The sequence below is a fragment of the Lonchura striata genome, chromosome 3 (genome assembly GCF_050655825.1).
Source record: "Lonchura striata isolate lonStrDom1 chromosome 3, ASM5065582v1, whole genome shotgun sequence".
NCBI classification, from domain to species: domain Eukaryota; kingdom Metazoa; phylum Chordata; class Aves; order Passeriformes; family Estrildidae; genus Lonchura; species Lonchura striata.
In genome coordinates this window covers 57,708,577-57,733,474 of record NC_140705.1, presented here as the reverse complement: position 1 = coordinate 57,733,474, position 24,898 = coordinate 57,708,577, and the positions used below count along the sequence as shown (strand labels likewise).

Sequence of the window (24,898 nt, the reverse complement as noted above, 5' to 3'; positions counted from 1 at the left end):
ACACATCAAAATATTGTTAGCACTAATTAACAAGTAAATTAAGAGTTATTTAACTGATTAGCAAATCAGTGCTTCCCAGAGTCAAGTAATTTATTATTTTTCTTTCTGCAAATATCCCTACCAAATGGAGTGAGGCAACTGCATGATGACTTAGAAACATGTTTCTTATTATTTGAAAATTAGAAGATGTAATAGATCTACATTTTACAGTCTTAATTGAAACTTACAAAACAAAGAGCCCTGGAGTAATATGTGGTTCTAGTTGCATGCAATGGGTTTCTTTTATCCAACAGCTGTTTAAAACTGTGTGAATCAACTTCTCAAACTCCATTTTACTGAGAGCATGGAGATTTTAAGTTGAGAAAGACCAAAATTTTAAAAAAATATTTTAAAACTGTTTCAGCTTTTTGTCAAGACTGTACTTACATTTAAACAAGCAGATATTTTCTGTACCTAAAGTGAGAATGTATTTTATACTTATCTAGTTCCACATCACACAGATCATTGTGCTTACACAAGAAAAATAGAGCTTTTCCTTCAATAAACATTCCTCTATTACTGTGACAGATTATGTTTTATCCTGTTAGGTATTATCATTTGTATTTTACTAAAATGCTGAAAGTAAGTCCTGGGGAGTGTGTGCAAATAGAGGGCAGGGAATCAAAGGATTAACATTGCATGAATGCAACCATGGAAACTCAGTACCCCACAGTCAATAGACCAAATTGATCATAAATTTTTCTGCTGATGAGAATTTTGATTAATTTACACAGCTGGTGGCTGCAGAAGCTGAGGGCACTGCCCTTGACATTCTGTTGCCACCCATCTTCCCTGGCAGCTATGTGATGAGGTCAGGAGCTTGCCCAGCTCTTAGCTGTCTCTGTATACTCCATCTCAGTTTGGCCCTTCTGCCACTTCCACTTTAGACCAAGATGCCAAAGTCAGCCCTGAAGTGGCCTCTGTGCACAGCAGCTCTCCCCTGCCAGCTCTGCTATGTGGGCAGTAGTCTTCAAGTAAGAGGACCACCAATAGCTAAGATTACTCTATCCTAAGCAATTTTGTCTGAAACGTAATTGAAATTTTTCATGAAATTTTTCATGACTAGGAAAAGAGATCTTGAGTTTACATTAAGATAGTAGAAAATATGTTTAAAAATATCAGTCTTCCTGCTTTTAATGTGAAGACTACCAGCTAAAATCCAGGATATTGTCATACAGTACAGATGCATATTTTTTCTCTCAGAAATACTTAGCATATTAGCAAGACTGACTAAAAATTTTAAAAGCTTGATAAAGGGAGCAAGTATGTGTTTGTTATATTTGTCTCCAGTTTTCATAGGGGAAAAAAACCCAAACTTTATATATTCGCTATAAATAAGTAAGGCTGCACTTGAGATTCTATGAGGATTTTCTTGCAAAATTTTGGCTGGCTGTTTGGAAAAATTTCTTCTAACTAAGAAAAACTAGGAGGATATTAAATAAACAAAAATAATTATCTGAATTACATTATATAGTGTTAATTTTTTTCATTTAAAATACTTCTGCAACAAACTGTGAAGATTATAAGAGAAATTTAGTACTGCCTTTGAAAAAAGTACTTCAAGCAGCAGATGAATCTCAGACGTGTTACTTGTCTAATAAATGACCAGCATCCTATCATTCCTGAGCATTCATTTTCCAGTCTCACCTACCATAAGCCTGCTTGACATATGATGTACAGTCAAATTGTAGCATCGGTGAGATGATATCATGCTAAAAATTAATTTGATTGCAGCAGAAATAAATTAACTTAAATAATTCACAGCAACATGCAGACTGACCTGTCCAGTAACAGGTTAGGTGCAAACAAAAGCTTTCCTGGGTGTTCCATGGAGCGCCACACTAAGCCGATCATCAGTATCTCTAACCAGGCACATTCCAGTAGATGGACCTGATCATGGAGTGTTAAATCCACAAATCCTGAAAGAATAAACAGGAGACAGTAAAAACACTCCCGTTTCATTAGGGGAATAACATTATGCAGAGAATTAGGTTAAAAAGTGCTTTAGAGCTGGATAACCAAAAAGAGCAATAACCAGACATTTGTTCTCTTTATATTTTGGGCTGAGTTTTGTCCACAGTGTCAGTCAGAAGAGTCAGAACTTTCTAACCTACTGTTTTTGCGTTGGCTGTACTCTTCCCAAAAATCAGGGCAATAGCCTGGACAGCATCTCTATCCCCACACCTGTTGCCAGGGGCATGGGAATCCAAGTGCACGCTGCAGAAATGGGCATTAATGTGCTCCAGCATCACACTAGTGGTGATGAAGCAAAATGGAAAAAGGCCTGCTATAAAATGAAGTGACAGCTCTAATCAGCTAACCCCAGACCAATTCTCTTGGTGGAATGCTGTTTTACAGAGAGATGGACAATTCACTGTGCTGAAAGTGTGATACGTGTGTAGAAGAGGGACCAACAGAGCATTTCAAATAAACTATGGAGCAAATTATGATATTTTTGAAATGCAAAACCGATGAAACACCTGCTTATTCCTACTGGACATAGAACATGGAGGAAGTAAGTACTCAGTATTTAAATGTTGTTTAGAAACAATGAATGCAAACAAGAAATGGCTTCTAACGATACTACAAAAAATGAAAAAGAAAGAATAATGGGGAAGGTAGCCATGAAGGTGGTAATCCCTGTGTTCATTTCATGCAAAAGATTGAATTATTGTCTGTTTTGAATTCTCACTTTTCATGAATATTATTTTCAATCCAGAAAATAAGATCTTGCATAAATTATTCCTTGAAATTAGAATGAACCTCCTAAAATAAAATGTGCAGAAGTTCCCTTTAAATCTTATTTATCTTTTACTCAGTGCTACAAGTGAAGCACATTATTGAACCTTGCCATAATTTTTTGGGGTAATTGTAATGATTTATACTAATCTTCAGAATACAGAATACATGGTAAACTACCTTACCAACCTTAAAATAGCAGGGATTTTCCTTCTGTGTTGTGTCTTCTCTGAAGGTATTTACTGAGTCAGTTTTGAGAAATATACCTGACATACACTTGAATATTATCTTGAGAAAAAGGAAGAAAAAAGGCACATATTTTAAAAGTTAAATGATGTGCCAAGAAATATGTTTTTTTAAATAAGAAAAAGGTAGAGAATAAACAAAATACAGTTCACAATAACTTAGAAAATACTGTTGCATCTGGTAAAACAGTTTTTCATATAATTATATTTAATGAAAATATCTGAGAGAGCTAGTCAATCTATTGGCAGGAAATCATCCAATAAAAGGAAGGAGCTTTGACACATTTGAAATAAAACTCACCTGTTAATCATTAGAAGTGAATTTAGGCAGTTGCAGTACCTGCTGGTTTTATGGGTGTGATAACAATAGAGGGAATAAATAATTGCTTTTTTCTGTACTTTTCCTTTATTACCAAGTACAAAAAATTATTTCCAGACTTCAAAGACTGATGAAATGGCACTTGCCTGAGTCACCAAGCAGTCTGAACAATAGAGCTGAAACTTAAAAGAGCAACATTCTTAACTACAAAACATTGGTTACAGCACTCAAGCACAAAATTGGCAGAAAGGAAATGTCTGTATATAGAGAACAAATAATAAACACCAGGTATCCTATTAAGTATTGCCTTAAAATGACAATACATAATAATTGCTTTGATGGCTTTTTAGGTAACATTTTAAATGTATTATTTTGTTGTTGATAAAACAAGCTAGTTAATTTAGCTGGTAAAACTAAATGTCCTGCCCAGAGAAGCTGTGGATCCCCATTCCTGGAAGCCAGGATGGAAGGGATTTTGAACAACTTGGTCTACTGGAAGGTGTCCCTGCCCACAGCAAGGGGGTTGGATGGAATTAGGTCATCTCTAAGGTCCCTTCCAACCCAAACCATTTGATGATTCTATAGAATAATAGATTTGATGAAACAAAGTTCTGTAAGATAGCTTACACTGTAAAACCATGAAACACATTCACAGAATGAAAATATGTTAAATTTCATATTTCAGTATGGCAAACCAGTAATGAACTGAAGTATTTCTAAAGGAAGGACAGACAGTTTACTTCTTTACCATAGACAATTTTCAATGATGACATGGCAAAAACAGAAGTCATAGTTCAGATGTCCTGTTGGCATTTGGGAAGCATCTAATGAAGACAATGAACTTTATAAAAAGTCAGGAAAACTCTGAGAACATAAGAAAGTTGAATTATCTCAGTGTTACCTGAACCTGATAACCATCCTTTGAGTGGATGAGAAGTCTGAACGCTAAAGATCAAAATTAATAAAGCATTGAAAAATATACCCTCTGGTGAGGAGTCAGAGGAATTTAGTTATTCTTTGTGAAGCTAAATAGTCTAGAGGAATTGAAGGACTGCAATGGATAAAGATACAAGGAAAAAAAGAATAGCATTACAGAAGATAATAGCATAACACAGAGAAGCCCATGCTGGCAGTTAGACTGGCTTCAAGTCACACTGCAAATTAGGGGACATTGTTAACAAGAAAAGTAGTTATTACCTAAGCTTCATGTTAAATTTCCTTGAATTTGCTCTCATTTGAAACATTAATCAAGATCTAATAATTATTGTAAGACATACTCTTGTTCAAGAAAGTTATTTCAGAATAATGTAACAGAAGTTCAAATTAAATTATTAATAAATGATTAATGAGTTCACCATGTAGAGTGTGTTGCACTTTAGTGTTGCTGAAATTATGTGTAAATATGCACATAATTCTCAAATTTCACTACTCTTTTAATGCTGGAAAGTTTTGAAAATTATTCAGACAGTATTTTTTAATTCTAAACTTTTTATTACTGTGCTTTAAGGAAGAATACAGAAATCCACTTCATTGTTGATAAAATAATTAATTTGGATGCAGTTTGGATGTAACTTACATCTTACTCCATATACCAGAATGACTAATTCCATGACCTTATATCAACAAATAATAAAGTAGATTGCCACTAGTCCATCCTATCCAACATATATCATCTGTTTGGCAGGAGAAAGATGCTTAGAAGATAAAAGTCATGCCTAGACTGTTCCTCTTTTTTTCAACTACAGACAAATTAACAGCACTTCCAAGTGATTGCCAACAACAAACATTATGAATGTACCAAAAATTCTTGTAGGAATACAGAAATCTGAACTTCTGAAAAGCTAGAATGATCTTTGGTGTGTTCAGCTAGGAGTAGGAGGCAAATAAACTTGTGTTAGAACACAAAACTGTATATGTTCAAATTAACTAATTTTCCTCTCTAGTATAAAGTGGCAATTTATGCTGCATGAGTGACAAGATGCCACAAATCTCTCTCTTTTAAACAATAAGACACTCCAAAGCAGGTGTGGGTCCATGGAGCAAAAGCTATTAAAAGCCCAAGCATGACATTAGATTTGGCATTCCAAGATTGTATGATCCCACCATCCTAAGAAAAAGGAAGGCACTAACTATTTAAAAAACAAATAAGCAAATATCTTTGTAACCTGGGAATTTGGGCAACACAAGGACTACTGGAAATAGTATTTGGTAAAGCATACACCCTTAAGGAAAGCAGTTTATGCACTAAGTTGTTTGGTTGCTGTAAGGAACAACGTAAAGCTCAGATGATTTTAATTTATTGTTAAGGTAACATACATTCTACACCCTTCAGTTCCCCGAAATAAACACTGCCAATGCAGTGTATGTATGTATGTATGTGCATGTGTGTCAAATACAGGGAGTCCTTCACTGACACTTATTAACATTTGAAGATTATTATCATAATTTTGCAGTTTCTGCTCATAAGACACAACTACAGGGTGTCCAGATTGCTCAAAATCAGTAAGTGAATGTGAAAAAAAAATTATAAAGAAACCCTTCTTTTTACTTGTGATCCAACTCTAATCCAACCTATATGCTTACACTATATCTCCTAATTACCATGATGTGTACCTAAAAGATGACTTTCAACCAATTTTTGCAAGAAAAGAAACATTATCGCATCATAAAGAATGAGCTCGTCTCCAGATGCTTTGAAGGAAAGTAAAGTAAAAGCAATAGCAAATCTCCATCAAGCAAAGTATCCCATTTACAACAGAAATTGATACCAGATGTTTATGGCAAAAAAATACAGCAGGAAAAATACGCTTCTACAGGAAGTTTCCTCATGTTCCAGAGGTGTACAGCTCAGACTTGCAGAGCTGGAAATGGTCTTTTTGTGATTGATATCCTGTAACATTTTGCCATCCAAGTTTCTCCAGGTGCTTTCTGAACTGACTTGGCATTTAATGCACTTCAGATATGTTTTATATACTCTGAAGCAGTAGTCTCCAGTATGAACTTTCATACTCTCAGTTAACACTGGGTAAATCACAATCTCCTGTTGTTCTGAAATAAACAAACTCCTCTCTCTGTCTCTTAATACATCTAATTACTGTATTGGAAAATTCCATCCTTCCCTAGGTCATCATCTCACTTCTCTTTTACAAACATTTTAAGTATATCTGTCACTCCTTACATGAAAGTTATTCTGTTCACCTTTGAGCAAAAACAGTGTTGTCATTTTTGGAGCATTTTCCAGTTTAGCTATATTCTTTTAGAGACAGTGAGACTAGGACTGCAGATTGTTTCAGTCTGCCCTTATCTTCATCACGTTATTCAACTTAATAACATCCATAATTTTATCGCTGTTATTCACACCTTTTTTTTTTCCCAGCAAACTTATGAATATGTTGAACACTAAAGTCTTAAAGTCTGCCAGCTTGTTCACTATGTCTTTAACTTAACAGTAACAGAAATGTTTATAATACCTCCTATGGCAAAAAACAGGATACTGAACTCTACAAAAAAGTTGTGGGAAATCAGAACACTTAAATTTTCTGTCTTAAATGTGTCCAGACAGACCACTGTTTTTTGGGGTTTTTTCTATCTTAATGCAGTGTTTTGAAAAGTAGCAACAACTACTGGAAAAGGTTATTGTTTACAATTCAGTACAGTACCTCAGTCATGCAACAGTCATGTAATAGACCACATTTGGAACAGAACGCTAATTAGGTTGGCAAAGACAGCAGGAAAGTAGTGGTGGGTGCTGCAACCTAATTGCTAGCAACCATCCAATAAAGCAACAAAATAAAGACAGGCTTGTATTGAGAAAAATATCTAAGTAGATGAAAGGCAAACAGCAAAACAATTCCTATGGCAAGTTCTGTTCTCAAAAAAAAGCCATTGAGAGGATAAACATCAGATCCTCCTAATACCTCAGTCACCAGTGTTTGATCAAGTGGTGAAATCTGTGCCTGTTTTAATGCCACAAGCTAGGTACCAACCTCTCCACTTTAAAAAGAGTGGTGAGACTGCATCTATGCATTTATCTTGCACATAAGATGACATTCTGTTCTGAAATTGCACAGATCACTCAGCCTCTTCAACCTTTAAGGCTGAGCCCTGAAACCTCTTAGTTAAGAGGTGGCTAAAACCCACACCTTGACTATAACCTTGTCTGTACACAACAACAGCAGAGAAAAACAAATTCTGAGGCCAAGTGAATCAGAGAACCACAAACACTGTTTTCTTTGAGCCTCAGTATTTATCACAGAGCTATTTCTATAATACTCATTCCTAATTCTTTCCAGAGATTTTCAGACCAAAATTATAAGACACTTTTATTAAGTTCTCCCACCTAAGGGCACTTATAGTATGACACCGTCGTATTGGTTTAATTGTTTGCACAACACCAGTGTTTTAAATCAAGACTTATTTTGAAGACTTAAGATCAAGGATCTCTACACCTCAACATTTTCAATCCAAATATTTTTCTAGAAGAGTAGTTTTGTTATTTCATTTTTTTCAAAGGATATTGCTTTTGTTTCTGTAAGTGCGGTCAGAAAAAATTAGCTACAATTTACTGAGCTCCTGGGAGGAAATCTGAAAGGCAAACACAAAGAAAGTGGTACAGTTTTAAGAGCCTCTAACTACTTTGTCTGCTCTTTCACAATTCTCTGTTTTTTCTGCCTGAATAATTATAGTATAGCAGCACACCAATCCAAACTTACACACTGTCTCATCAGAGTGTAAACAATCTGGCAGAAATTAAATTTCTGCATCTGCTCTAAATTAGTGTTAATTCCTTTTGAAAATCGTACTTCCCACTTTTACATTTTCAGCTCTAATGGTTTTAAGCTTCTTTCCAAAAAACAAAAATTACAATTTACAGGTGTAAACATATCAGTTAGGAATATATGGGGTTTTGGGCAAAACCCCTAAAAGTCAGAAGGAAGATGAGGCCCCGCTTTCACAGTCTGTATTCATACTGAAAGTCAAGATCAAACAAGCTTTTGCTCTTCACCTCTAGTGGAGATTTCCACCCTCCCTGAGCTGACCTTGGGAAATTTGCCTAACAGTTTGGCAGGTAGACCATCCAGCCAAGCTCCCTACCTGACAGTCAGGAGCAGGATGATGCAGGGATGTCACATTTGTCACTTTTGGTTCAGTTCCCATTCCTAGGAGCTTGTCTGTTCAACCTCCACTCAAAAGTTGCAATGTGATGATTCTGAAATGCATTTCTCAGGTAAATGAGAACCGTTTCAGCTCCTTTCCAGGAATATGTAAAGTTACCATGACTTCACTCAATGCTTTCTGCTTGTGCAGAAAGTACATACTTTTTCAAACCTGTCCAGTCCATATCTTTTCAGAATGAGGAGTCTAAAAAGTTCCTGAGGCCATTCCTAGTTCAAGTAGCCAATTCCTTGTTCAGTACCAGGAACCTCTCTCTCCTCAGGTACACACCAGTCTAACTATGACCAAGTGCACCCTGCCTATATCAGATGTACTAAATACTGTCCTATTTCAAGTTTCCTATGCCAGAGTAAGTTTGTAAATAAGTTACACGAGTAGACTTTCACATACTCAAAGCAATACTTTTTTCCAAGCACAATTAGAAATTAGGTCCATGGAAACACTTCAGGAGTACTGACAGACAATTGCCACTGGTCAGACATACATTCTCTTCTCCTGACAAACCCCTGCCACATTTTTATGAAAACTGATGCCTTGCCTGAGAGGAACATGAGAATCCTCCAGCACAAAACCAGCTTGGCTGGCAATGCTTCTAGGGAGATGGACATTGTTCTGCCTAGGGGTCCGCAGGAACACTCAGCATGAGAGCCAGCCAGTAGCTGGGAAGTGCTCCTGTGAGTTTTAGGGACAGCAGTTCTCTCTGAACAGCAGCACAGGCAAATTATTCTGTAGGATTTATCTGGCTGCCTGAAGATTTGTCCTATGATGGTGGATGGTCAGGCTGTATGTCCAAAGCTCAAGACTTCCTCCTTGGAGAGAAGACAAGCTAGGCAGTGCTGTGGCTCAAATATACAGTGAATGTACCCAGTGAAGCTGAGCACTGCCAAGTCCTGACTTTCTTGCACCTGTCACTGGGTCAGCCTTGACTTAAACACGGGGCTTTCTGCAGCAGTTGCACTTTGTTAACCAAAGATTATTCCAGAAAGTGCATTAGCAGTAACCATTTAACACAAATATGCTGAGGCCTTCCATCAGGGAACATAATAAAAGTAATTGGCACTCACATAGCACTTTACATTTTCAAAGGGCAGTAAAACCATTAAGTATTATTAAACATATTTTATAGACAGAACACAGGGAGGCTAAGTATCTCATGCAAGAGGAGGCAGGATTAGGACAGAGGTGTCTCAGCACACCCTGTCATCCTTTCAACCACAAAAATCTTTGAGTTGAAGACTTCTTGAGCCCAAGTGAAAGTTCTATTTCTTGCTAATCAGTAAAGATTAAAAAAAAACAAAAAAAAAAAACCCAGAAGCAACTGAAGTTTTCTCATAGAGAAAAAGGAAAAAAAGCTTTAAGTTAGATTTGGGGGAAAAAATGTTTAAAATTTGAGCAGAAAAGCTGGATGTAGGGAAGTACACAAGTATTAACTTTAATTGATCTCAGTAAGCTAGGCTAGGTAACAACTTGTACAAAACAAATCGTAGGTTTAAGTTTTCCTCCCCTTCTTAACAAGCAGTTTAAAAAGTTATTAAAATAAGAATAAATCTTGCTAATTATAATTATAACAACTATTGTATAAGATTATTGTAAGTGAAGGCTGCCTGCCAGTTTGTAAATGAAAGCCTATCCTACTTGTATTGTAAAGTAAGAAGGGAGACATACATATATTGTCTGTATAGAAAACAAGCTCTTCAACTAATCTATAAAAAGTGATGTTTATTATTGTATGGAAAATTCTTGCAGCACTATATAACAGTTATTTAAAGCATGTTAATTATAATTCCTTCCTGGACCGTACTGCAGATGGCTGAGACTCAGGGTACACTTTGACAACAGTAAGATGTTACTTTATGGTTCTTTTAGCACTGAGAGCTGTGCCATTTCTCAGGAAGTTCAGGCTCAAAAATAAAAGCACTGTCTGCTTATTGAGAATGGAACAGCAGCTATTCCCTGTCATTTTGAGTGTAGGAACATCCCATCAGCTGCATGTGAAGGCTTTTCTTTGAAGATGGTCCTCTGAATTTTTCCCTGGAAAGGTGAAGAAAGACACTATACAAAATTTATTAGCTGCTGACTAAAATAGATGGTATGAGGTAATACATCTTTTATTTATTGTCTCTGCCACAGTTAATTACATTATATTAAACTTATACCAGTACTCAGGCTAGTTGCAAGTAGTTTGGAGGGTTTTTTGGGGATTTGTCATTTTTGTAAGAGGTCACAGCTATGCAAAATGTTTTCCATCAAAAACAGATGCGGCCAAAATAATTTCTGGGGCTGGTTATGCATTCTTAGCTGACTTTTACAAACTCAAAAGACAGACTCATAAATATAAGCTGTCCTCTCTCCTTTGTTATTTCCCCTCCTCTCTTCCCCCATCCAACTAGGAGTGCCACTGTTAGCCTCTTCTTCTGGTTTAATTGTTCACACTATTGGTGAAATAACCTGTCAAGAAGGAGAAGCATGAAAGCGATCGATGGGCAGTCAGGCAGCACCAACAACCTTGGAGAGTTTACACTTTGTGTAAATTTGCCCTAAGACTTGAGGTCATATCCAGCATGAGTTGGATTTTTTTTGTCTGCTCAGTTGCATCCAAGACAGCATGAGGTTTTCAGCATTTGTTTGACCTCCTTACTAAAGTACCAGGCTATGCTCCAATCACAACCTAAACCAAATGGAAGTGATGGTTTTGTGGCTGTCAAAAAAAAAAAATCATTTGAGGCAAAAGGTCTCATTAAGCAATCACTCTTTGAGCAATCTCTTTAAGCAACCACAGTTTTCAAGTAAACATATAATCTGGAAGGGGAGAAAGCAGGCAGACTACAGTAGAATGTTTCAGAGCTTTTTAAATTACCCCAGCTTGCCCCTGCAAGGTTTCAAATGGTTGATTCAATACACAATTACTAGGGGAGAATTTTAAAACTAAAGCTCAAAGACTTCCAAGTTGTTTTCCTCTTTTGCAGAGTGCACCTACATGCTTTTACTACATCCTCATATTGCTTGGGAAAGGCACCCTAGCTGGGAAAGGCACTTTGGATGGGGCAGTGCCCTGATGGTGTCAGTGCGAGCAGCAAGCCGGGGGTGGCTCACATGGGGCACTGCTGGAGCTGGCCTGGGCAGCACCGCTTGCCTGGCCTTCACTGCAGCACCAGGGGACAGACCTTGCTAGAGGAAGAGGCTCTGGAAAACCTCAGGGTGGATAAACGCAATGCAGGTATGTCACATGGTCAAATGGTCACAGGGGGAACAGGACAGGGAGAGCAAGTGAACAAAACTAGCTTAAAGGGAGGCTGGAGAGCTATTGTATCACAGGCAGCTCAATTCTACTGCTCTGTGCTCATTTTTCCCACAAATGTTAGGGTGTAAAAATATCTCCATTGTTCCAGTTTTTATCCTTTTTTATCCTTTAATTATAAGAGCTATATGAAAGACTTAAAGGTCATCATAACGCAATCAAGAACATTTAAAAAAAGATATAAAATTAGATTTGCAAGATAAAACAACCGGTGGCTAGCTTTAGCCATTCTTCTAAACTAACATTAGTTATTTAAACTGAAATGAAGGATTAACCCCAGTCTTTCTGACTGTCCCTAAAATACTGTTTTATACTTTTATTTCCAATAATTCTGTTTAATTCTTTAAGAATTAAAGTTTCACTGTTTTGCTTTATGTCTCCACCCATGTTTGGAAGTTTTAGAAGTGTCACATTCTAATTTAACACTTTTTTAACTGTAAAAACTTTCACATGATGAAATTGGGAGGGCTAAGCTCTCCCCTTCTTCATTCACAAAATCCAGTGAACAAGGCATTAAGCTTTTTTCTCCACAATGTCTCCCACTACTGTGCTCAACACTGAACCCATTAGCATTCATTGCAGCAGCATATGGAATTAGAAGAAAAGAGGATTATTTTGCAACGCAAGGAAAAGAGGGGGAAACTGTCAAGTTTGTAGTGAACTAGAAGATTAAAACTGCCTCAAGACTACAAATAGAAATTGCTCAGAACATAGTGTGCTGTACGCAAGAAATGAGGTTTAACTTCAGAGTTCATGGTCTGGTCATTCTTTATAGTCACTAGGATATAAAACTAGCTTGACTAATGCACCTGCATCCATTTTTTTTTTTTTCCTCAGATTGTTCACTTTTGAAGTATTATTTCTGTCTATTGCACTTATATGTGAGTAACAGAAGCTATATATATTTTATATGTGTACTTTATCATCCATTACATTGCCTGGTACCTACATCAAAACAGAAACATAAGCATATATAAATGAAACCTCAAGTGCTTGTTTTTCCTCTTATTTGTTTTATCCCTACATAACTGGTTTTGAACAGAACCCAATCTCTAAAAAATTGTCCAAGAAATTTTAAGGATACATCAAAGAGAAAAAAGACAGCAAAATTAATTGCAGCAATTTCCTTCAACCACTACAAGAAGAAGACTGTTTCAGCAGCTGTGTGGGAGTGTCATCATAAGACAGAGCACAGGAATACTTTACAGGGAAAGCAAGACACTGGAGTGCAGCTGGCAATTTGTATTAATCTTCTTGTCCATGGAGACCGAGAAAGTTATCAAGCAGCATGTTTCCACAAAACACATGTTAAGCCCCTTTTCTCACACTCTCCTTCAATGGGTTTACACATCCAAGGCAGCCTCAAGAAACCGTGGCACATTTCATGGAGCAGGCTCAGATGTGCACACGAAACGCAGGTGTTCCACTTCAACAACAGTGACCTCGACTCAATCTCCCATACTGCCTGCTGAGATACACGCTGAGCTAGAGCTGGTTGGAAGCACTCTGGCAGAGCATTTTATGTTGGAAAGTGACGGCTGGCAAGTTTAAAACACTCTGGGTAACATGTCAGGTTCACAAAATAAAAACAAGCAAATAAAAAGAGGCTGGTTTCTCTCTGGAAACACCGCTTCCTTGTCAGAGCCTCATCTTACTTTTCAGCACTCTACCAGGCACCTATTCCTACTCAACATTGAAAAAGGTATCTACACTTCTGGAAATATAGGACCCTTTCCCCTAAAATTGTCTTTTTATTTTAAACAGGTGCCTGAAATATTTGAAATTTTATTGAAGTGTACCCTTTCACATTAAAAGAATTTCATTTCACCAAAAAAGGTTATTATCTAGCAGAAATTTTCAAATGTTTCATTTTGTATGAAATGAGAAAGTTTATTTTTTACTGTTTTTATCTGCCATGAAACAAAGAAACTAATTATTTACACAACTCCGATGGAGACATCTGGAAAAGCTTTGGAACAGTGTACAAGCTCATCCAAAATGACTGGACCTATAAACTCTATTTGTCATCCTTTGACAGGACTGGAAAATTGCATGGAATCCCACCACATTAAAAAATATCACTGTAATAACATCTAATAAGGACAATAGCGGAAATAAAAGATTAGAAGAAAAATACATAACTTAAGATTCAAAAAGCTTTCCCTGGAATTGTAATTTGATATTTTTTCTAACTTGTAAAAAAAAGTGGTAGTTTTCACCTTTTTTATTTCAAAGACGTTTTGATTCTTTTTTTTCTCTTTCGCATGCATATGAAATGCAAATTTGATAGACTCCTTATGGATGAGAATTAAACTTTGGCTTGGATCAGGAAATAGAGGCACTTCACATGGTTCAGACATAGCCTGGGAGACTGTTTTATGAACGGCATCACCATACTGATGCTCGAAGCACAGTTTGGATCACATAAAGGAGACTTTTTCAGGCTGAAGTTTCCTATCCTCAGAGGCAGAGGAACTGTGCTTGGTGTAGGAGCCCCAAGGCAGGCAATATCACCTGATTGTTACCCAAATTATATTTTGATGATATCCAGGAGTTTATGGGTTCCTTCTACTCACTTCTACAGCTCACGTATATTTATATTCTCCCATGGCTACCTGGCTGCCACAAGGAGAGTTACCAGGATGAGATGAAGTCAAGCAGTAACCACAAACAGCTCACACAGAACTGATGTTGCACTATGGTGGTAAAAGGCAATCTTCTAAACAACTGAACAAGAGACAGAAAACATGAAACAACAATATGGTGGAAACTTGTCAAGATGACACAGCATTTTAACTTTAATTATCCTAAATATGTTTATTAGTGATCTGACATGCTGAGAAAGCAATGAGGCAGCAAACTATAAAGATGACAGAAAATAATTTAATTTAATCAGAACAAATAAAACAGGAATTTCAGAGATACTCAGAGAACTGAGTCACCTCCTTACTGTTTCTGTTAACACTGGATTCAACCTATTTTTTAGGCATATATTCAGGCTGCATTTTTGCAGAGATGGACAATCAAAATATGAACTGAGGAGGAGGGATAAACTTGGAAATTCAAAAAGAAGAGAAAAAATCGTAATATTTTCTTACACATACATAAAAAAGGCTAATTCTGAGTGTAAAATACAGCACCTACAAACACATTTAAATATAGTCTGATATGAAGTAAACATGAAGTATTAGGAAGCTGCTCAGAGACTCAGAAATCATGAGACTCTGAGGGTCCAAGAGGCTAGCAACTTGTTAAGAAGGGGGAAAACATCTCATCAACATCTCATCAGTTATACTGAACTACTTCTGGCCTCCCATTAGTAAATAATTTCAGTCACCCACCAACATGAAGTCTTTTACAGGTTACTCCACATTATTTGTAAATAAAATAACTCATGGAAAGCTTGTAACAGTTATTCACTGTCAGGTGAAGAAAGGCAGATCTGGATTTATCAGCCTGCAGTGATGGATTTTTACCAAAACCTCTCAGAAGCCCTGTTACTGACAAATAAGGTACAAAAAAGCTGATGTGGAGTCTAAAGAAAAGAGCATTCTGACTGCACTATCTGCTGAAATCAGGCAGTAAAGAAAATGTATTTGTGCTGCCTCGCACTGCCTCATTCAAATGTTGGTCCAGTTAAACACTTGATTAGAAGTGTCCCCCCCCTTAAGAAAAATAAGAGAAAAAATAATTCACTAAAAATAAAAAAATTAAAAACTAAAACTAAAAAAAAAATAATTAACTAAAAATAATTAACTAAAAGAGCCCAAAAACAACCAAACCAAGGGACAAGAACAAAACAAACTAAAAACAGAATAAAAAAAATATTAAAAACTTAAAGTAGCATGTGGAAATTTTGCAAAATTTAAGCCACTATTTTTGAGAAGAGGCACACTGGCAAAGTATAAAACAGGAACATAATGAGCAGTATAAAATAAATAGCAGATTTAATTCATATTTCTGCCTGTAAGGGGGGATGGGGGGTAGTGGTTTACAACAGGGATACTTAGTGTGCTTCACAGATTTCCCATGCAGCAGATAAAATCCTGAGACACTAGTTTTAGGAATGGATTCACTGTGGCACATTGTAAAAGAGTTATATAGAACTGACACAGGGAGGCATTGGCACAGTCAGTGCTTCCCTGTGGTAAAGCAGCACTCTTCCCAAAAGTTCAGTATAAAGGAACATAACCCTACATGTTTACCTGGGGGAAAAAAGGTGCATTTGGTATTCATATTGGAGCCAGTGATCCTCCATGACTGTGCTTATATGAACACCAAGTGGGGAAAAAATGAAGTCACAAGTTGATAATTGTGCTGGATTTTCATGAGCAGATCATCTGCGTCAGTTGAGAATCACTCCATTTATACTGGTTTTAAAATATGTGAGGTATTAAGCAATTAATACCGGTGTTTAATCCCATCATTACCAAATAAAGTACACTAGAGCTTTCCTTTTCCACAAACATTGCAAAATCCCACCCTGCAACAGACTAATTGTCTACCACTGATTCCAAAAGGCTGCCACATGCTTCTGTCACTTCAGGTCACTATTTACTAGCTGTACAGTGCAAACTTTGCCCAAAAAACTTCCAGAAGAATTTACTGCCTTCCAGGAAGAGAAAGACAGAAGAACAACTTTTAAAAAATATGCACTAGAATTGGCAAGCAACAAGATAGTCTTTGCCTCCTGGGAAGAACCTTGTACCCCAACTAAAGACCCTCAATGAACAAGGATGCATCTTGACTTAGGGGATGCTACCTCTTGCCCATGAGTCTCCAACCCCTCACAGGTATGGCATAGCATTGCACTTTATGCTGCAGATTAAGCAGGAACATGCAAAGTAGGAGCTAAACACCTACTTAAGCAAACAGGATAAAGACTGTAAATGGTGCCAGGAATTAGAAGATTCTTGCCCTTTGAACAGGAGAGACTGGAAAAGACCTCTCTGCATAAAAGAGAGAAATTAAATTAGAAGAAGGCCTGCTTTATGGTTGTATATTACTACTGGCAGTATAGACACATGAATATTTCTTTCTAGAACTATCACACTAATACTTGCCTATTCATTCCTGATAGACTGTCAGCTCTCCGTTTCAATTGTCTCAACTACTTTGCCATGAACTGGATTGGGGATCAAGTTACTGGCAACCCCAAACACACCCCCAAGAGATTCATTTTTAATCCAGATAAATCCCTATACTGGCTGTACTTGCACAGCCATCCCAAAACAGGGACAAGTAGAAAGGTAGGAGCTGTTCTAGCCAGCATTGCAATTGGAGTAAATACTGGTGAAATTACAAACTCGCAGAGTACATTCTACAAATGTATGTAATACTCATAAGAAATACTACCTTTGTAGCAATCAAATTTCTGAATAGGTCAGACATGCAGTATTAATATAATAGTTGATATTATATGACAATATTGTAATTTTAGCTCTGTTCCAGTTAGGTTGTTTGTTTTTTTTTTTTAATACAATGATCACATCCAGTCAGAAACTTTTCAGGGTTTTAGTAAACACAGGCTTCTCATGCCAGCAGCCTGTACAGCCACTTCTCTATTTGCAGCCATGTTTTTTGAGGGAAAGCAGCTATCACAGAAGATGCTTCATTAAGCTATTGATAAGGAACATTTTAATTAGCCTACTCTACCACTTTCCCTGTCTTTGTGAGTCAAAGTAAAATTAGATTTCTGGCATTTTGGTTTTCCAAATAAACCTAAACACTCTAGAATATAATTTCACAGAGAACACAACACATTTAGCCTATCTTGCTTATGCAAGATTTTGAATTGTACTTTTCCCCTCATCTGTATATTAACCTTGATTATGGGTCTTCAGGCTTCCTACTGCATTTGGTTCCAAACCAAAAGTCTCACACAGTAGAGAAAAAAATAACTGAAAATTCTGACATGAATTTCCTTTTTCTGAGATCAGTCTGCTCACAAGGAATACCAGATGCCTGGGAGAATCACTGGGTACCTCTGACAGCCTGAGCAATGCCCCTCCCTGGTGGGCAAAGGGAATTGGACACTGAATTAAAGATCTTGATTCCTCCCTTCTGTTTCCAGGACTCCTCAAGAGGCTTAAGAAGCTTTAGGTCAGACCCAGAGTCTAAGCACAGTGATAAATGCATCACCTCTATCTCCCTGCTCCATACTGTGGTAGACAGAGACATTCCTTACAAGCAACAGAACTTTACATAAGGAACAGAAGGCAATAGTTCCTTACAGACACTTAACTGAGCACAACTCCTGAAGGAACGAAGCAATTGCAGATTTCTCATCTCCCATTCCACTGTGGGATATTCTTTATCTTGCTTACTCTAGTTTAAATTCACAGCAGTCCATAACTAGCATGCAGACAAAACAACATACTCTTTCCACACATAGTTCATTTCCCGGAGAGATAATGAAAGAAAACAAATGAGCTGGTAACAGATGTATCATATAATGCACCACTGCAGCAATACAGACGGCGTAAGAGCCCATCCAGAAGTCATCTGCAATAAATCTTTCCTAATTATTTCTATGTAACTTAAAAACTCCTATATATCTAACATAAGATTTTAGCGAGTGACTCACTTGAACAGAAAGCTAATACAAATGATATTAAAATAACCTCTAAACTGGAATTACAGCTGATTGTGCTCAGAGATGTAGTACTACAGAGAACGTAAAAGAATTAGGCTGAAGTTATTAAACATCAAGTAAAAAGGGCCAGTTTGTGTGACTTATGTGAACGAGAAACAATGGATATGTGCACATGCACATACATATCGCATCAGTGCTTTCCAACAATCGCATATTCTTTTTGTAAATTATTTTAAGAAATAAATAAATCAGGAGGGATCATTACTTACTGTTTACTTAGAGTAGAAATTAACGAGCGTTTCTTGGAAAGCTTCAGGGTTCAGCATAGCTGAAGACTCTAAGACAGATATGTTCATCCAAGAGTGTAAATTATTTATCAGCTAAAGAAAAATAGCAGGAAATGTTTTTATAAAAGGATCATATCTTTTAGAAATAAAATATTACAGTTTAAGTATTTAATTTCCTAACATTTTGGCTAAAAAATATAAAGATTATTACTGTGAATGTTCATTTTGTCTTTCCATTTGCCAAGAACAATAGAATTTCATCTTCAAACACTTACTATCAATTGAACTTGTATACCATTGAATGCCCAATGAACTCCAACATATAAGTAGTTCTTGTTAGAAGAATTTTACTCCATTTTACCTTTTTGGTGTCATTTTTCATCCATCAATATATGTCAAACATGTAAACAAGATTACTCATAGTTAGATAAATTTTGGTTACTAAAGATATTTTTTTGAGCCAGTTGTTGGGAAGCCCCAAAATTCAAATCTTTGAAATTCAAATATTTCTTACTCTAAAAAGGCCTGAATAGGATCAGCTTTGTAATAGTACTGTGGGTTTTGATTTTAAAACCACTGTGTGCAGATGGAACTATGACTCCATAATATGTGAAATAGCAATCTTACAAAACTTTTTTGGCTATGCACTTGCATAATGGCATCAGCAGCTAATGTACTTTTAAGAATCTCTCCTTCTGGACAAAAAAAAATAAAATCTGGAAATCTACAGGATTAGCTTTAGAAGTTTGCAGAGAAACTGGTAAGAATAAACAAAAAAAATGAAATGTTGAAAGTTTATGTGTAAAAAGTTTAGAAAACCCTCAAGGATATATTTGAGTTCAGTCAAAGGTTCTCAGAAGAAATACTCTAAATGGTTCTCCAAAGGAATATTCTAAGTGGTTCCTTAATACTTTTCCTGTTCTAACTCTGTTTCCCTTGATTGAAATTTTATGCAAATACAATGATGCAATTTGAATACATTATTTTAATACCTACGGCCAGGAAACTCCTGGGGAAAGAGTGGGACATAAAGCTGGAACACTGTGGTTTGGAAGATTAAATGGGAAAGAACTGTGTGTAAATCACATCCCAAGGCTCTCCTTGTGGCAGGAGGAGCAGGCAACAACCAGACCCTTCCACTAGGAAGAGTCCCAGAATAAATTACTGTCTTCAGCAGGAACCCTAGCAATAAGTTAGAACCCCAGTATGGAGCTGTTGAATTTACTGTTACCTCATCTGACTGATTCACAGCACCTTTTTCTTCTGGTCCTCTTGCCTGTGTTCTTTACTTTTTCTCACTGTTGGAGTCTCCTTGCTGCTGGTCAGCTTGTCCTGATGTATTTCTTCCCCCTTATATATCCCTAACTCTAGGGACTCCCTAGAATTTGAAAACCATTGCATTAGGGTACCATACCTCTTAAATTTCCAATATCAGAGTTGTAATTCAGACCTTGATACCTTCTTTCTTTTTTATAATTTTCTTCCAGTCTTCAGCTAGTTAAACCACTGCCTGTATTTTTGTTTTGTTTTTTTATTGTTTATGCTCCTTTACAAGCACTTCTGCTGAATTGTTCCTTCCCAGCTTTGGCTTTTCCTGTCTGACACAAGCTCCTGGCGCATATCACATCTCCCTGCCCTCTAGAACCAGCACCTCCAACCCATCTCTCAACAGCAGTCCACTGTGTCACATTGTTTCATCCTTTTCTCTCATTAGAAGTTCGGTACAGGAGGAAATATGTGTCATCTTTTTTTAAAAGCACTACAAGACAATTCTAGAGATAATTAAAAAAGGAACTTGTAAGAGAGGGGGTTTCTTATACAGCACCCAGAAGCTGGAAGAGGAAAAGAACGGAAAGGAATGCTTTTTCGGTTTTACAAACATAGACAAGAAAAACTGAAAATATTTCCAAGACTAAGAAAACACAGGGATGGAAAGATTTAATTTCATATTCAATGATTTTAATCCTGCTGCTCTTCATAATCCTTCTATTGAATGATACGTCTCAATCTGATGTTCAAATTCTAATGGTGCTTACTTTATTCCACTACAATGTTTGACACTTATGTCTGACATTCATGGTAATTAAATGAAATTTCACAGAAATTAAATTATCAAAAGCAGCCAAAACAAAAAAAAAGATCCAGATGCCTGTTTTCATGTATCTTTTGCTTACAGATTTGCTTCCTCTGTTTTTCATCTAAAAAGTAGGGGAGCAGAAAGTACTACTTCAACAGATTAAAGAGATGAGCAAAAGGGTGGGTTTTTTAATAACATTTTAGAAATCTCCTCAGCAAGCCTGTTAAGCAAAGGAGAAGAGACTGTAAAACAGGTGTTTTGAAAGGTTTATTAAAATTTTTTACAGGAATTTCAAGCCATTCCTTTTTTAAAATAAATGTAAATTATTGGCAGGAGGATCACTACACTTAGAAGCTCCATAAACATTCATACACCTAAAGGGTTATAAACACATACCACTCTCATCTAAGATATCTTTCTTTCCACTGCAAGCTCATTTTTTTTTCAATGTTTGGTGCCACTAAAGTGCAGTGTAAAATTGTGGCTATTGGCCTTTTTACACACTGTTCCTGATTTAACAGAGCAGTTTAAAAGTTCAAACAGGAAAACAATATCTTAAGAAAATAGCAACCTCTGTGGCTTTGAAATAAAGAAGAAAAAAAACCCAAAAAAAACCCAGTGCCAAAATGTTTATCTTCTCGGTTCATGAAGCCATAAAATAAGTACAGCACTGTGAATCATCTCAAAACTTCAAAGCCTGTATGCCCAGTGTACCATTTTAGGGCTATTAAGTTGTACAGCTACTGTACTTGTAGTAAATAGTTATACAAGATTGTAGCAGCACTGCCAAAGATTTCACCCTTGCAACAAAATTTCCTTAAAGCTACACTCTTTAGCAGGAGCTCACAGCATAAGCTCATAATGTCTCTTACCATCTCAAGAGATTCTACATCAAAAATATTTGGTTGATTACACTGAAAATGCCAGCTTCATTTAGAAAATACAGTACTCCACATAAGACATTAAGCTAAATACACAGTAAGTGTATAATGAAATACAGTAAGTTAATTCTTTTGACATAACATCATTTCTGTAGAAAAGCAGAGTAATAATTTTGCTTGTTTTAGTAAAGACTATTCTGAATGTGGTACTATATCCCCAAGATTTTATGTAAGCCAAGAACATTGGAAGGCATATCTTTCAGGAATATATGATTCAGAAATGAACATTCATCTACACTGATACCTTGTCTACAAATGATTTTTAGTGATTTGTCCCAGTTAAAATAAATTCAATGGTAAAAGGCTCAATTTACATGTAAAATCTAGCCCACCACAATCTGTTTGCACCCATCTCACGTGCAGCTGCTACTGGCTGGGGCGATCAAAAGGCATTGTCAGTGTATTATAGAGGCCACCTGGAAGGACTGCAGCCTAAATCCCCATTAGGCCATCTAAAAAGTAAATCCTGAATTTTTTATTTATGTCATAGGACACTGTACAAGACTTTTGTTCATTTAATCAGGCAAGCCCACTTGTATTAGTGGCCAAGTTAAAAAAAAAAAAAATAAAACATGCTTTTATGTACTTGGCATACTATGAATTGCATTATCATAGGGGAACTTGGTTCTGACCTCAGATAAAAATCATGTTTGATCTAGGTACTAAAGATACTTTTTGAGGTTATATAAGGTTTTTTGAGGTTATGCATAAGAAGTTGCCACAAGTTCTCTTTTTGCCAGAAACTGGTTAACACCACCAAGTTTGCAGAACCAGTTAAAGCAAGTTTGAACTGATGCTGAATTAGTTGTAATGAAGATTGAGACCAGTTCTGATCTTCCCAATCAGGCCATGTCTGCAAAGATACACATCTCATTTTGAAGATTTTCCTCAGCATTTCTTTATAACAGATCTCTGCCTACATTATTTTACACAATCTATCACAATTTATATTGCATTACTCCATTTTGTAGAATAGTTTCACTTTTATCCAATACATCTAACTAGCTGTTTCTTTTTCCATGCCCACCTATTTATATCATCAGAAAGACTGGCTGACCAAAAACTATTCTTTAAAGCCTACACAGCAAAATAAACTCATAAAATATCCCTGAAAGTTTTTACGCTATTTTCTAAGCTGTATCTTCATTGTTTTTCTTCTTTGTTGATATAAATTTCTTCCTTCCTCAAAAAATGTAACATTTTTGGATTTCAGTAAAGCTGCAGAGAGAGCTCAACAAATTAGAGGGTTGGGCAACCACCAGCCATAACAATTTTAACATGAGAAAGTGCTGGATTCTGCACCTGGGACAGGGCAACCCTGGATGTACAGACAGACCAGGGAGTGAGAAGCTGGCAAGCAATGCCATGGAAAGGGACTTGGAGGTCCTGACAAGTGGCAAGTTGAACATGAGCCAGCAGTGCCCTGGCAGCCAGGAGAGCCAACCCTGTCCTGGAGGACATCAGGCACAGCACGGCCAGCCAGGCAAGGGAGGGATTGTCCCACTCTGCTCTGCTCTGCACTGGGACAGGCTCACCTCCAGTGCTGGGGGCAGTTTTGGGTGCCACAAGATAACAACATTCAACACTGGAGAGCATGCAAAGGAGGGCCATGAGGATGGTGAAAGGGCCAGGAGGGGAAGCTGTATGAGGAGCAGCTGAGGTCACTTAGTCCGTTCAGCATGGAGAAAAAGGGACTGAGGGGAGAATTCAGTACAGTCTGCAATTTCTTCATGAGACCAGAGGAGGGGCAAATACTTACCTCTCTCTGTGGTAAAAGGACCCAAGGGAATGGCCTGAAATTATGTCAGGAGAGCTTTAGATTGGTATTAGAAAAAGCTTTTTCACCCAAAGGATGATTGGGCAGTGGAACAGGCTCCCCAGGGAAGCACAGCACCAGCCTGACAGAATTCAACAAGCATTTGGACAATGCTCTCAGGCATTTGTGTGATTCTTGGGAATGGTGCTGAGCAGAGCCAGGACTTGGACCCAGTGGTCCTTGTGGGTCCTTTCTAACATGGCATAGCCTGTGATTCTGTGATCACTATGAAATATGATTTCAATTCAGTCACTCATATAGACTTTACTCCTTGCTTGCCTACATTCTGCACATAGGTAAATTAACTTGCACAATTTTTCCAAGGCTTGAGAAGTGTTCGTAGGAGAAGCTGTTTCCTGCAACTACGTTTTTCCTATTGCTAAAAAGGACACTCACTTTTAAGGAAAAAGGATATTCTTACCCTTGATCATGAAGCTTGAAACCCTGTTAAATTAGCTGAAAAAAGTAACTGAGTGGATTTCCACAATGCTGTTACACCAAACACTTTAAAAAGTTATTCTGTTCCCCTGTTCACAAATAACATATACAAAAATCCTCTCTAATTAAGCTGAATAGTTTAAATTCTATAATAATGTAATCATTGGCAACATGATGATGGGGTGAAAATATGTTTTAAATTGTCAGACACATCTCCATTAATGTATATATATTTCCAACATATTCCAGCTGAAAAAAACTTTGGCAAGCAAAGACCCAGTCTTTGAAAGGTGATAAGTACATCTAAAGTTTAATATCAGCAACTAGGTACACCCAACCTTTCCTACAGACCAAATAAGAGATTAAAAAGGTGTATATATTTAAGCACCTAGATCTAAATTTCTTATTCTCAGAGGCCCCAGCTGTAGAGGTAGGTAAACAATTGGACCTGAATTCTTTTAAATCAACTTGCTAAACCTTTAATTTCTTCTTTTGTTCATGCATACAGCTCTCCAGGACACAACATCAAGAACCAGTTAGGTGTCCAGCACTTTCAGAACCCCCCAAACTCTTTTATTCTCTCTGTCCTTAGCTATAATTGCTGTTTTCCTTTGGTATAATTGTACAGTGCATAATAAATCAAAATATGAATGGGAAAGGATTTTTGGCTTTTAATTCTAGCCAAAGTGTAACAGTTCTATATAAAACCTCATCTGCTGGAGTACTTATCAATGGATATACATGGTCAAGTCACTGGGTTTGGTTTCTCCTCAGGAACTATTTTAACAATTTAAGTAAATATAAATGTAAAATACATTGGATATACATAAACAGTTGAAAACCTTATACATTTTATTATCTGGTGTCAGATGCTTTCCTAAAATTTGAAGTTTCTATTTAGTAAACCAGGCAATTTTTTGATCATTGTC

General features: G+C 36.8%; 1 protein-coding gene across 2 annotated transcripts in view; it reads right to left on the bottom strand.

Annotated features, from left to right (window-relative positions):
• ESR1 (estrogen receptor 1) overlaps positions 1-24,898 on the bottom strand; it is a 182,188-nt gene that overhangs the window by 23,418 nt on the left and 133,872 nt on the right. For both annotated transcript variants that reach the window (XM_085576600.1, XM_021540602.3), the window contains exon 6: positions 1,820-1,958. In XM_085576600.1, the coding sequence (XP_085432726.1) occupies positions 1,820-1,958 (139 nt within the window). The remainder of the gene's footprint in view (positions 1-1,819; positions 1,959-24,898) is intronic.